The 13,891-nt window shown below is 43.2% G+C and overlaps 1 protein-coding gene across 2 annotated transcripts in view; it reads left to right on the top strand.

Moving 5' to 3' along the window:
* Window positions 1-13,891, top strand: part of LOC121687980 (receptor activity-modifying protein 3-like) — a 31,630-nt gene that overhangs the window by 4,486 nt on the left and 13,253 nt on the right. Inside the window, exons 1-3 of one of the 2 annotated variants that reach the window (XM_042067237.1) lie at window positions 3,245-3,437; window positions 12,215-12,244; window positions 13,818-13,891. The exon at window positions 13,818-13,891 is cut by the window's right edge and continues 83 nt beyond it. In XM_042067237.1, the coding sequence (XP_041923171.1) occupies window positions 12,226-12,244; window positions 13,818-13,891 (93 nt within the window). In that variant the 5' untranslated portion in view covers window positions 3,245-3,437; window positions 12,215-12,225. Of the gene's footprint in view, window positions 1-3,244; window positions 3,438-12,214; window positions 12,245-13,817 lie in introns of those variants that run through there. The other variant, XM_042067236.1, reaches the window with a different exon arrangement.

Below are 13,891 nucleotides of genomic sequence, written 5' to 3'. Positions count from 1 at the left end.
GGGTGGAGGATATTTTGAGAGCAGCAATGAAACAGTCGGCTGAAATGTGTGTCACAGATAGCAGGCTGTGTTAACTCCATGCCTCAGTAACCTGCCTGCTGTTTTTATGCCGCTTACGGGAGCAGGCAGTCTCTGCATTTTTAAAGTGGTGAGCTTCCTCTCCGTGCCAGCCTACCTCGCCCAGATGTTGTGCTCCTCTGTGTGTGTGTGTGTGTGTGTGTGTTTTCCTGAGTGAAAGGTGGTGAGAGGAGCTCACACACTTCCAGCTCTCGGAGATTGGGAGACGACCGGATAGAGAACTGTTTACAGCAGACATGCCTTCTCTTGTGCGTGTGTGTGTGTGCACCAAGTGTTTAAGCACCCTATTTATAGCTTTCATATTAACAATCTTTCACAGTTTCACAATGCAGGTTTGGCATATCAATGATCTTTCACAGTTTAAGAATGCAGGTTTGTCATATCAATGATCTTTCACAGTTTAAGAATGCAGGTTTGTCATATCAATGATCTTTCTCACAGTTTCAGAATGCAGGTTTGTCATATCAATGATCTTTCACAGTTTCAGAATGCAGGTTTGTCATATCAATTATCTTTCACAATTTAAGAATGCAGGTTTGTCATATCAATGATCTTTCACAGTTTCAGAATGCAGGTTTGTCATATCAATTATCTTTCACAATTTAAGAATGCAGGTTTGTCATATCAATGATCTTTCACAGTTTCAGAATGCATTGTCTTATTTAAGAGGGTGACATAACAGCAGGATGCTTTGCCAGGGGACACGCTATTCTCAGGATATATGTAACACGCTATTCTAATGATGTATGTGACACGCTATTCTTATGATATATGTGTTTATAGTAAGTGACACACCTAATAAGTCCACTATCTGCCCCTCCCACATGCTCTGAAGAGTTCAAACGCAGTCGTCTTGACTCAAGGGAAAGTCCCGTCCTCGTTGGCCGGTTAAATGCGGTTTCTCCCTCTCTTCATGCGGTTAAATGCGGTTTCTCCCTCTCTTCATGCGGTTAAATGCGGTTTCTCCCTCTCTTTATGCGGTTAAATGTGGTTTCTCCCTCTCTTCATGCGGCTAAATGCGGTTTCTCCCTGTCTTTATGCGGTTAAATGCGGTTAAATGCGGTTTCTCCCTGTCTTTATGCGGTTAAATGCGGTTTCTCCCTGTCTTTGTGCGGCTGACCAGCCTGTGTATTTCTATTACTCTCTGTCAGGGCCCCCTACGCATAAGCTCTTCCTGCTTTTGTTCACTGAGTGGGGGTTGCCTTGTGTTGTCTGTAACATCCGTGTTGTGCGCTGGTCTCTCCTCTCTATTGTGCGCTGGTCTGCTGGTCTCTCCTCTCTGTTGTGCGCCGGTCTCTCCCTGTGTTGTGCACTGGTCTCTCCTCTCTGTTGTGCGCTGGTCTCTCTCCGTGTTGTGCGCTGGTCTCTCCCCGTGTTGTGCGCTGGTCTCTCCTCTCTGTTGTGCGCTGGTCTCTCCCCGTGTTGTGCGCTGGTCTCTCCCTGTGTTGTGCGCTGGTCTCTCCTCTCTGTTGTGCGCTGGTCTCTCTCCGTGTTGTGCGCTGGTCTCTCCCCGTGTTGTGCGCTGGTCTCTCCTCTCGGTTGTGCGCTGGTCTCTCCCCGTGTTGTGCGCTGGTCTCTCCTCTCGGTTGTGCGCTGGTCTCTCCCCGTGTTGTGCGCTGGTCTCTCCTCTCTGTTCTCGTCCTCTGGTTTGCTTCCCTCTTCTCTCCCGACCTCTAATGTTGTCTATAATAGTTTATTATTAGTAATCACCATCATCACCACCATCATCACCATCATCACCATCACCACCATCATCATCATCACCACCATCATCACCATCACCACTTGTTCTACCTTCTAGTCACCCTTTGGAAGACGCTACAGGTCCACATCTATCTATCTATTTATCTGTCTGTCTGTCTGTCTGTCTGTCTGTCTGTGTGTGTGACAGTAAGGGAGTGAGTAACAGTAAGCAAGAGTAAGTAACATGCTCTGATAACTGTCCTCATGCTCAGTGTGGTGCTAAATTATTCAGATGCTCTTAAGCTCTTACAAGTATGTTTCTCAGCATCATGTGTTAGTTGAGCTGCTGGATGAAGTGATTACAATGCAAACACAGTAGTTCTCCAGCATCTTTATAAAGGCTTCTAGTAAGATTGCCAGTACGACTCCCACCCTCTGACTCATTGGTATTGTCAGAGGCCCATTTCCATGGCGATGGCGGGAGGGCGTTCTCCTCCTCTGGACCCAGCTGGCCCAGCTGGCTTTAGATGTGAACAGCATTGCTGGGAATTGTGGCGACTTTACAGTAAACAATGAATGGGACCGAAGAAAGCCTTTTTTAGAGGATGGGATTTTGACTGAGGTGTGCTTATCAAACTTTCCCCCAGGCAGCACATAGAGATCTGAGAGAGAGATTATGGTGCCCCTCATCTCTCTCTCTCTGTCTCTGTCTATCCCTTTCCTTTCTCTCCTCTCCTCTCTCTCTCCATCTCTCAACCTCTCCTCTCTCTCTCTCCATCTCTCATCCTCTCCTCTCTCTCTCTCTATCTCTCCTCTCTCTCTCTCTCTCTTTCTCCCTCTCTCTCCATCTCTCATCCTCTCTTCTCTCTCTCTCTCCATCTCTCATCCTCTCCTCTCTCTCAACTCTCATCCTCTCCTCTCTCTTTCTCCCTCTCTCTCCATCTCTCATCCTCTCCTCTCTCTCTCTCCCTCCATCTCTCATCCTCCTCTCTCTCTCTCCATCTCTCTCTCCTCTCTCTCTCCATCTCTTATCCTCTCCTCTTTCTATCTATCTCTCTCTCTCTCCCTCTCCTCTCTCTCTCCATCTCTCTCTCTCTCCCTCTCCTCTCTCTTGTCTACTCTTTCCTTCTTCTGTGCCATCCACCTGCATCCTCTCCTAATTAGAGGCGTGCATCACAGTAATGAACTGTGGTTCTGGTGCTTTTGAGTGTGTGTGTGTGTGTGTGTGTGTGTTTCTTTCCTGAGAAATCTTGGAGGGGATGGCTGTTACAGTAATGAACTCTAGTTTTAGAACACCTAGGAGCAAATGTGTAAGAAGAAACAAGCCTTCGACAATAGCTGCATTTGAATTGCCGAATTTAAGCAATTGTATTGAGAAACCAAATTTGAATAGTACATTCAAATTCGTTTTCTCAATACAATTGCTCAAATTCGCAATTCAAATGCATATACAACATATTCAAATAAGGTTTGAGTTGACACAGGTTTTCTCCGATTGGGGCCCTCTACTAAGAGCACCTTGGTGGATAACACACTCCGATTGGGGCCCTCTACTAAAAGCACCTTGGTGGATAACACACTCCGATTGGGGCCCTCTACTAAAAGCACCTCATGGAAAACACAATAATGACTTTGATCTCCATTGTACGAGACGTTCAGTGATGTCTTACTGCGAGGTGAGGAGACGTGATTATTTTGGTGTCCTGCGTTTGCTCGCGCACTCTGTATTTCGCGCTTCATTACCGGTTATGCCCCTGGCCGTGTCTCTGCCGACATGTTTATACAGGCCTGTGGATCAGAAAGAGACACCGTGTGGATTCTGCAGCATAGGGAGAGAAAATAGACTTGTTTCCAAAGGCTCCACGGTGACAGACATCCATCCATCTGCATGCTGCAATCGCAAATCAATGCCTCTGTTTATAAAATGTATTTCTGGGGAATAGGCAGTCTCACGCATTGAGATGGTTTCTTTATAGATCTATATATACTCATCTAACACTGATCATCCATTACCCCATGGCCTATGGCAGTGGTTCCCAAACTTTTAACAGGCATGTACCCCCTGAGACATTATGATCTTCTGGAGTGCCCCCAACTCCACCAATTTTAATTGTTTTATTAATATTTATTTTTAGCAATTTTGTCGAGAATAGTGAATAGGATCATAAGTCAAGTCAAGTCAAGTCAAGTTTATTTATATAGCACATTTCATACACAGAGGTCATTCAATGTGCTTTACATAAACAAAACCAAACGATAATAACAAATAAAAGCATAGAAGGGCAATATAGTCAAAGAATAGTTAAAAGGTAAAGATCATAATAAAAAGAAAACATAAAACACAAGGTAAAATCATTTAAAAATAAAGAATAATTAGTAAGCAAAAACAAAGGCAAAAGTAGTAAAAAAAGTAATAAAAGACAAAGTAGAATAATTATCGAGGCAGATTCAGAATTTGTAACTCGGCACAGTTAGCAGAAAGCGTCTGAGAACAGTTTGGTCTTAAGTCTAGATTTAAAACTGGCTGATAAACATATGATACAAATCTCATCAATAGTCAACATATGATAGGCCTACAAATGTGCTGAATATAATGATTTTAAATAGATCTGCACCTAATCTCACACACAATCGTCTTGTTGAATGCAGTGATCTTATCTGCTAGGTGCTTGTCTTTGCCTTGTAACTGGAGATTTAACTCATTAAGCTTTCCAAATATATTGCTGAAATAGGCCAGCTTCGTCAAGAAATGTTCATTAGTGAACGTGCTTGCAGATTCAAACATGCGCTCTTCCTCCAAGAAGATGCGACTCGGAGCTCAAACACGCGACAGCACTTTACCTCGGGAAAGCCACCTTGCCTCGCTGTGAAACAGTACAGCCTTTTGGTCAGCTCCCATCTCCTCTCAAAGTGCGGAGAATAGACACGCTTTTAAGGGCCGGGTCTTGATGAACTTCACTACTCTTACAACCTCGTTCAAAATCTCATTCATGTCGAGACTAACTAAGCTGCCTTGACACGAGCGCTTCCCTATGAATAACACAGTGCGTCCATTGCGCATCGGGTGCTACCTGGGCCTAGGCTACAGATAAAAAAATAAAAAAATAAAACTCCTGTTTTTCACATCAGTTCGCGCCCCACCTGGCATGTCTCCGCGGCCCACAGTTTGAGAAATGCTGTTTTACCCTCTCTGTCTCCACTCTCGAATATTTTGTTAATGTGGAGAAAATACGTTTTTAATGTGCAGTGCAAATGCGGAAGTTAAGTTACCAACGTGGGATAGAGAAAACGTTTGAAAAGGCATATGACTTTTGATATTTTTTCGTGTACTCCCTGAAATCAGTCCACGTACCCCTGGGGGTACATGTACGCGTACCCCAGTTTGACAACCGTGGGCTTATGGGATGTGTCAAACATGCCCATGACATGGAAGTGTGCTTAGCTTGGGTTTTGGTGTAGGATAGAATATATTTCTGTTCTAACACACTTGCTTTGTGTTGGTTGTCCTTACCCTGTGATCTAGATATGTGGTGGGATTATCAGGACCCTGTGATCTAGATATCTTGTGGGATTATCAGGACCCTTGCCCTGTGATCTAGATATCTGGTGGGATTATCAGGACCCTGTAATCTAGATATCTGGTGGAATTATCAGGACCCTGAGATTTAGATATCTGGTGGGATTATCAGGACCCTTACCCTGTGATCTAGATATGTGGTGGGATTATCAGGACCCTGTGATCTAGATATCTGGTGGGATTATCAGGACCCTTACCCTGTGATCTAGATATGTGGTGGGATTATCAGGACCCTGTGATCTAGATATGTGGTGGGATTATCAGGACCCTGTGATCTAGATATCTGGTGGGATTATCAGGACCCTTACCCTGTGATCTAGATATCTGGTGGGATTATCAGGACCCTTACCCTGTGATCTAGATATGTGGTGGGATTATCAGGACCCTGTGATCTAGATATGTGGTGGGATTATCAGGACCCTGTGATCTAGATATGTGGTGGGATTATCAGGACCCTGTGTTACGACCTCCTGTGCCCCCTTCAGGTCCTGGTCTGTCAGTGCACGGTCAGGCCTTGGTCTGGTTAGGCTAATTACATTATTGCATGCACCTGTATTGGGTGGGGCTATAAAAGGGGTTCTGTCTCTCTCTCGGTAGGCACTTTTTCCTCCTTTCTTGCAGGCACTTTGATAGTCCTTTACACTGGCACGTTAGTCTTTCTCTCCTCTTTATTTCTCTTTTCCCCCTTTGCCTTTCACTTACTCATCTTACATGCTGATAGCCTACTGCCATTTACATTCACGCATACACGCACTCTTCAACATTCATCTCCTTAGATACTTTAGTTTGTTAATATTGCTATCATTCATTAATAAAGGGTTAAATTTGAAACGGTTGTTGTCTCCCTTTATCTTGCGGTCTGTTCACGAGCTGACCGTAACACCTGTGATCTAGATATGTGGTGGGATTATCAGGACCCTTACCCTGTGATCTAGATATGTGGTGGGATTATCAGGACCCTGTGATCTAGATATGTGGTGGGATTATAAGGACCCTGTGATCTAGATATCTGGTGGGATTATCAGGACCCTTACCCTGTGCTCTAGATCAGGGGTTCCCAAACTCTTCCATGACAAGGCCCCCCAAATACCACTAGGTTCTGGCCAAGGACCTATTGGTATTATTTTAGCCACAAGCACTTCGCGATGGAGCATACAGTGTGTAAAAATTGCATTTGCTATATGAGAGCTATCACTCTACTATTATTCCCAGTCATTATCATGGAAAAAATAATTTTCAGACATGCGACAAATTATTATAATTGTATTGTAGAGAAACCCTCATAGTAATAGGTACATTTTACAATTTTCAAATGTATTTATTTGTTGCTTTTATTTTTCCTTCCAACTTGCTGCGGCGCCCTGGCACCCCCTCGCGGCCCCCACTTTGAAAACTACTGCTCTAGATATCTGGTTGGATTATCAGGACCCTTACCCTGTGATCTAGATATCTGTGTGTGTGTGTGTGTGTGCCTTGGGTAAATCCATGTGTAAATGCTGAGGAATGGACAAGTGGTGATCACTGACACAGACCTGTAGTCCGCATTAATAGATCACTGACACAGACCTGTTCCTCATTAATGGATCACTGACACAGACACAGCTCCTCATTAATGGATCCTAATAGCAGAGTCTTTGATATTCTTTAAACACTCCTCTCCATTTATGTAGAGCCCTACACTCTGTCTTTGTTTGTTTTTAAGCAGAGGAAGCCAGCCCCCCCATCCTCCCCCAACTCCCAACCGCTCATCAGCACCACATCACACACACACACACACACACACACACACACACACACACACACACACACACACACACACACACACACACAGATCTCCAAGGACGGAGTCATGGCAAGCTGTCCACATCACAAGCAGCCTCGGAGTAGAGGCATGAGAGACTGATGACCCACACACAGATTAGATTGGGCATTGGCAGTTATTTGCTCTGAAGAGTGGTCAGAGGGATCGCTGAAGTGTCCTCAACTGTTGATGAATTCCTGTGCAGTGATGAAGTCTTTGGAGACGTCTCTGTCAGGCCCAGTCAGGCAGAATTTAGACAGAGAGAGAGAGAGAGACAGAGAGAGAGAGAGAGACAGACAGACAGACAGAGAGAGAGAGAGAGAGTGCTGTTTCTATCAGAGCCTGTCGACAACATGGGGAACCTTTAGGACTCTAGCACGGAGCACATCTTAGCAGCATGTTGCATCACACACACACACACACACACACACACACACACACACACACACACACAGACAGAGAGAGAAAGAGAGCATGTGTGTATGTGTGTGTGTGAGGGAGAGAAAGAGAGAGAGAGAGAGAGAGAGAGAGAGAGAGAAAGAGAGAAAGAGAGAGAGAGAGAGAGAGTCAGAGTCCAAACTGTCAGGGTAATGACTAGTGGGAGGCTGAAATCACATCACTGTACTGGACCCTGGCTGCAGCCAAGCCAGCACTGAGGCGTTTCTACCGGCCCCAACCGTCTTCAGAAATGACACAGCATGTAGCCTGAGGCGTTTCTAACGGCCCCAACAATCTTCAAAATGACACAGCATGTAGCCTGTGGCCCGGTGGACGTGGAGACCCCCTTATGTCCGGGGCCACTTAGCTGCAGCCCCCTGATATCTGCCCTGACCAGTGAGATGATATTAAGATGTATCTCCTTAATACCTGCACCTGGCACGGCAGGAAAGAAAGGGACTTATACAGCAACATGATATAAGAGACTTATACAGCAACATGATATAAGAGACTTATACAGCAACATGATATAAGAGACTTATACAGCAACATGATATAAGAGACTTATACAGCAACATGATATAATAGACTTATACAGCAACATGATATAAGAGACTTACACAGCAACATGATATAAGAGACTTATACAGAAACATGATATAAGAGACTTATCGTAACACCCCCAATTATCACAACTTTTGTTCGGAAATTCTAAAACAACGATGATTTTTAGCACTTCAAAATAACATTTGCTAAATGAACCTTACATTTTTCAGTAGCCATAGGTGTGTAGATTTGAACAAAATCTGGTTTGGTTCTTAACGGGAGCATTTACTGCCTGAAATATCCGATTTTGTTTACCAAGCTCGGAGTTATAGTGCTGGCTTGATGGGTCGCCTATTTACGCCATTTCAACGGCACATGAATGGTTAGACCGAGAATTCTCGTCATGAAATTAAAATTCCACTGGAGCTCCAAGCGGATGTGTACACGCAGCCTTACAACACTGTTTACAGCTCTTCGAGTCACGGTAAAATGTCATTTTTGGTACATAGCTAATTTAGATACACCTATGGTGTGGGTGCTTGCATTTCTTTAGGAATCCGCCATCTTGGTTTGTATAGAAATGGATATTAAGTGACACATACACGCAAGACAGTGGAAATACGGGACCGACGGTACTAGGGGGAGTTCCGATAAACAGCAACATGATATAAGAGACTTATACAGCAACCTGATATGCAGGTCCTTGAAGAACTGAGCGAGCACTTTTAATTCAGCACTCTAATTGAGCCAATTACGTCTGAACGAAGCTGCATCTATTAAATGTGGCGGCGTTGCTCTCTGGCGGCTCCTCGGCTGCATATATTGAAGACTAATGTGGCTGAAGGAGTTCTGAATAATGTCCACATTCTGCTCTCCGAGGCTCATGGCCAGTCTGACAGAGTAAAGGCTGTTGGACAGCACAGGTGATTGAAAAGGTCATTTTGAGCATACAAATTACAGCCCTTTCATAAATAGCATCTCCATCACTTTGGAAATGGACTGTGATTTAGCAAAGTTATGTTTCCTTTGATGAATTCAATTTGTTGTAGCCCTTGTTTTACAGAATCTTCAGAAATGAGCTTTTGTCATGTCGCCAAAACATATACATGACCTAGTAGCCATATCCTTATGCAAGATATGTTATTTTAAACACTATATTGGTCACAGTAAAATATTTCAGCATAAATGTTTAAAATGTTATAAGCTAAATAGCCATTAATCGAGGCATAATACTCTGGCTTACTCATTAAATTGGTTATTATTCTGAAGGTTAATTGAGATCTTTGATAAAACTAAAACTGAAACAGGAAGCCCATATACTGTATGTGCATACATCACCCAAATATCCTTTGCTTACGCCCCATATATGTACAATATATGTACATACATTACCTAAATATCCTTTGCTTACGCCCATATATGTACATATATTACCCAAATATCCTTTGCTTACGCCCCATATATGCACATATATTACCCAAATATCCTTTGCTTATGCCCCATATATGCACATATATTACCCAAATATCCTTTGCTTACGCCCCATGAGGACCAAGCCCTCCATCAAAATCTGTTTTTGACTTCCTCCATATTTATAAGGCTGCTGGATTGACAGGGAGAGGAACAATTCCCACCCTTCTCAATAAACTTCATTCTGATTGCAGAGACAGAAAAGTGAAGCTTTGTCATAAAGTATACAAACTCAAGCAGTACCATGGAATGAAATGTGCACTAATCTCTTTTGGTTTTGCTGAGGGCCTTTGCCAGCTATTTGACAGTGGCTGATGTGGATGCCAGGGCAGCACAAATTACCTCTGCAGCACCTCCGTCCTGAACACATCAGAAATGGACAAAGCAGCTCAATGTGGAACGTCAGTGGTCAATGCCAGACTCAGCTCTCTCCATCACAGTCCTGACTGCAGGTGTCTGTGTGCCCTCATCATACGTCAAAGTGGTTTAGTTCTCATTTCTGGACACTTTAAAGACCTCTGTGATGCTGCCCATTCAGATTTGACACACACTCCTCGCAAAAGACTGAACATAGAAAAGTCCTTCCCCTGGGTGCTTCTGAGAAACAGAGGCTAGGGAGCACAATGTAAATGACATGAGACATGTTGAGCATACGGAAGAGCATAGCAGTGGTCGTTCATGTGAGGAGTCTATTCGTAACTTTTAAACAGACAGACTTTTTAGAATGCTTCCACCTGAGAGAAGGTCTGTTTGCTGCATCAACCTAGCTAGGCTATGAAAGCTCATGTGGGCCTACTTTGCACTGGACATGTCCTTGTTAGCTCATGTCATGTTTGCTTGTAGTTTGTGTAGTGCTTACGGTACCAAAATCATAGAAATTAATAACATTGCAAGACACTTATCTCTTCCATGATCCAAGAAAGATTTCATTCAAGTTATTTTTTAACAGTTATTTTAACTAATGACATAGAAATAAACATTCTGAATGATGGGCAGCAGTGTGTGTGTGTGTGTGTGTGTGTGTGTGTGTATGTGTTTGGGCAGTGTGTGTGTGTGTGTTTGGGCAGTGTGTGTGTGTGTGTTTGGGCAGTGTGTGTGTGTGGGTGTTTGGACTGTGTGTGTGTGTTTGGGCAGTGTGTGTGTGTGTTTGTTTGGGCAGTGTGTGTGGGGCTAAGGCTGGATGGTGACCGCTTTGTTTGTGTACATGGGAAAGAGAGGGGTGTTGTGGTCACTGGGAAAAACACAGGGGCAGTTGTGGTACTCTGACCCCTCCCCACCCCCCTGAGAACCCGACCCCTCCACTACCCCCTGCCCCACTCTGCCCTCTGAACTGGCCGTCTGGTGATGCTGGGCCCCTCTACTTTGAACGAGTGTGTATCCTGGAGCAGGAAATGGCCAAATATAGCGTGTGGCACGGAGGGCTGCTACAGTAATTCAGCTGGGGGGGGCGTTTGGGCAGGCTCAGCTGGGGGTGGGGGGGCGTTTGGGCAGGCTCAGCTGGGGGGGGGGGGCGTTTGGGCCGGCTCAGCTCACTCCGCCACTCGGTGCACGTGAGAGTCCCATCGGACGCCTTTGTTTACTCCTCCTGCTTTGGAGAGGTCGTTTACACTGGGAGAGTTTTCAGCCCTCAGATGATATGCGTAGCAAACATCCTTGGCTGAGCGGAGGACAAAAAAAGAGAGAAATGTGTTGGAAGTTTTGTTAGGCGTATCAAAAGATGGATTATGATGATGTCTCAGAGCAGCGGGGGGGCTAAGATCACAGCGAGGGATGCTGCACCCCCCACAGAGTCACAGAATTAATTGATCAGCAGCACCCCTCCTCCTCTCCACAACACTGCCTTTTCAGAGATGAGTCTCACTGCTCATTGAGCAGGTACATTCAGTGATCTATTGAACAGAGAGGCTAATTTACATTAGATATCTTTACATGCCGTGTATAGCATATGTTCTATGTGGGGCTGGATACAGGGTTAGAGCTAGTGATATATCATATGTGTGTGTGTGTGTATGTGTGTGTGTGCATGGCAGCTATTATTCAGTACAAGCGTGCTGTGATAAGGACACTTAGCATAAAATGGAACTGCGTGTGTGTATAATAGAGGTATTGATCTGTGTGGTATGTCATTAGTCAGGACTCGATTAGCCATTACAGCGGAGCTACTGAAGCCTCAGGCCTGAAACAGCCGCTGAGTAAGGAAGAAGAGTGACTATGCGAGCGTCTGCAGCCTCAGGCCATTAACAGGAGCTACGTTTGGAAAAAGAGTGACTGTGTGAATGTCAGGCTGCAGCCACATCAGTATTCCCGCCGCCTCTCCATCCAACGCTTATGGAAATATCCACAGCGGAGGAATCAGGGCACAGGAGGACACATGGAGTTTTCCCAAAGGAGGAATTTGCCCAAGCTATTGACATCTGAGGGGTGTATAACCTATGGACATAATCTGTCAAGACATTGTCAGTCACACACACACACACACACACACACACACACACACAACGCTGTGCCAAAACTGAGCTGTTATTACCATAGCCTGCAGGATGTCCGCATGCATGCATAATATTGGATGGGTCTATTTAAATGTCAATCTGACCTGGTATCTATTTTTTTTATCTTGACAGTTAACAGCTTGATGAGCAGTGCACTCTCAGGTAAGCAGATAAGGAAATTATTTACAACGTATTACGTTTAACAACACTTACATCTACAGAGGCGGTGTCATTGCTGTGTCAATGATGCATTTACAAATAGGCCTCTAGTCTATTTCATAAGCCTGTTTAAAAACGCATGGGTTCCTCACCGGTTGAGAAGCAGTGCCCTAGACTGAGCATTTCATCTTTCAATTCATCTTTGTATCATAAAGCATCACACCATAACCAATTCAGATAACACACACACACACACACACACTACTTTTGATATCATAACCAATTCAAAATATCACACACTCACTTTATCAGATGCGTGAACAGTGTCTTGGCTTCATGATTAATCTTTCGATTAGCCTTCTCTAATGCTAGTGTAGATAAGCCTGTGAGGTTAGCTGTGGATAACCTTGTTCATGCCCTATTTAAGATATATCCTATGCATTATATTATATTATATTATATTATATTATATTATATTATATTACATTATATTATGTCTAATGTGTTATATTATATTATATTATATTTTATTATATTATATTATATTATATTACATTATGTCTAATGTGTTATATTATATTATATTATATTTTATTATATTATATTATATTACATTACATTATGTCTAATGTGTTATATTATATTATATTTTATTATATTATATTATATTATATTATATTATATTATATTATATTATATTACATTACATTATGTCTAATGTGTTATATTATATTATATTATATTATATTATATTATATTATATTATATTATATTATATTACATTATATTACATTATATTATGTCTAATGTGTTATATTATATTATATTATATTTTATTATATTATATTATATTATATTACATTATGTCTAATGTGTTATATTATATTATATTATATTTTATTATATTATATTATATTACATTATATTATGTCTAATGTGTTATATTGTATTCAATGCATTTGCCCACCTGCTCTGTCCTCTGTCCACTGTATGTACTATTAGTAACAGACATCAGGACGTTTGATAAACGAGAGCAAACATGTTTGGGGACAACTGTAGTAACCAATCACATGAGGAAAGTTAGTTTGACTTGTTTTTAGTTTGACTTGTTTTGCACTTTTTGGTGGGGAAAAGGATCATTTTTGGTTGATTGAAGTGGTGCACTATGAAACTGCGATCTTAGCAGCATGTTGTAGGCCCCACCAGTACAGAGCTGTATTGTGAGTCATATTGTTATAGCAAAGAATGAGCGGCCTCTGTTTACCTCAGATCTGAAGGGAACGTTTTTCTTTGGCTTTTCCACTCCTTGTACTATTGCATCATTTCCTTTTCCCCTCAGCAAGAGCGGCCTTTGAATCTCAAACAGGCCGTTTATTATGCACGTCCTATCAACACTTCCTGTGGAGCCATTTCATATTTCTCTCCCTCACACAAGGGCGCGTAGGTCCACAGGCCACAACATCCCTCTTAAGAGAAAAAAACAACTTAATGTTTTGTTTACAAAAAAGCACCATCCAATCCAACTCCCTCTGATTAGCGGAGCCTCTTGACCTCGGTGTGTCCCTTTCCCACGCAGAGACGGAGAGCTCGGAGCTGGGGCTGACGCGCCGGCCGCTGGTGCTGTGCAACGAGACGCAGCTCCTGCTGGAG

This window comes from Alosa sapidissima, chromosome 17, assembly GCF_018492685.1.
Source record: "Alosa sapidissima isolate fAloSap1 chromosome 17, fAloSap1.pri, whole genome shotgun sequence".
Classification (NCBI taxonomy): Eukaryota; Metazoa; Chordata; class Actinopteri; order Clupeiformes; family Clupeidae; genus Alosa; species Alosa sapidissima.
Note: the sequence above shows the minus strand (reverse complement) of the source record. Positions and strands in the feature narration are given on the sequence as shown.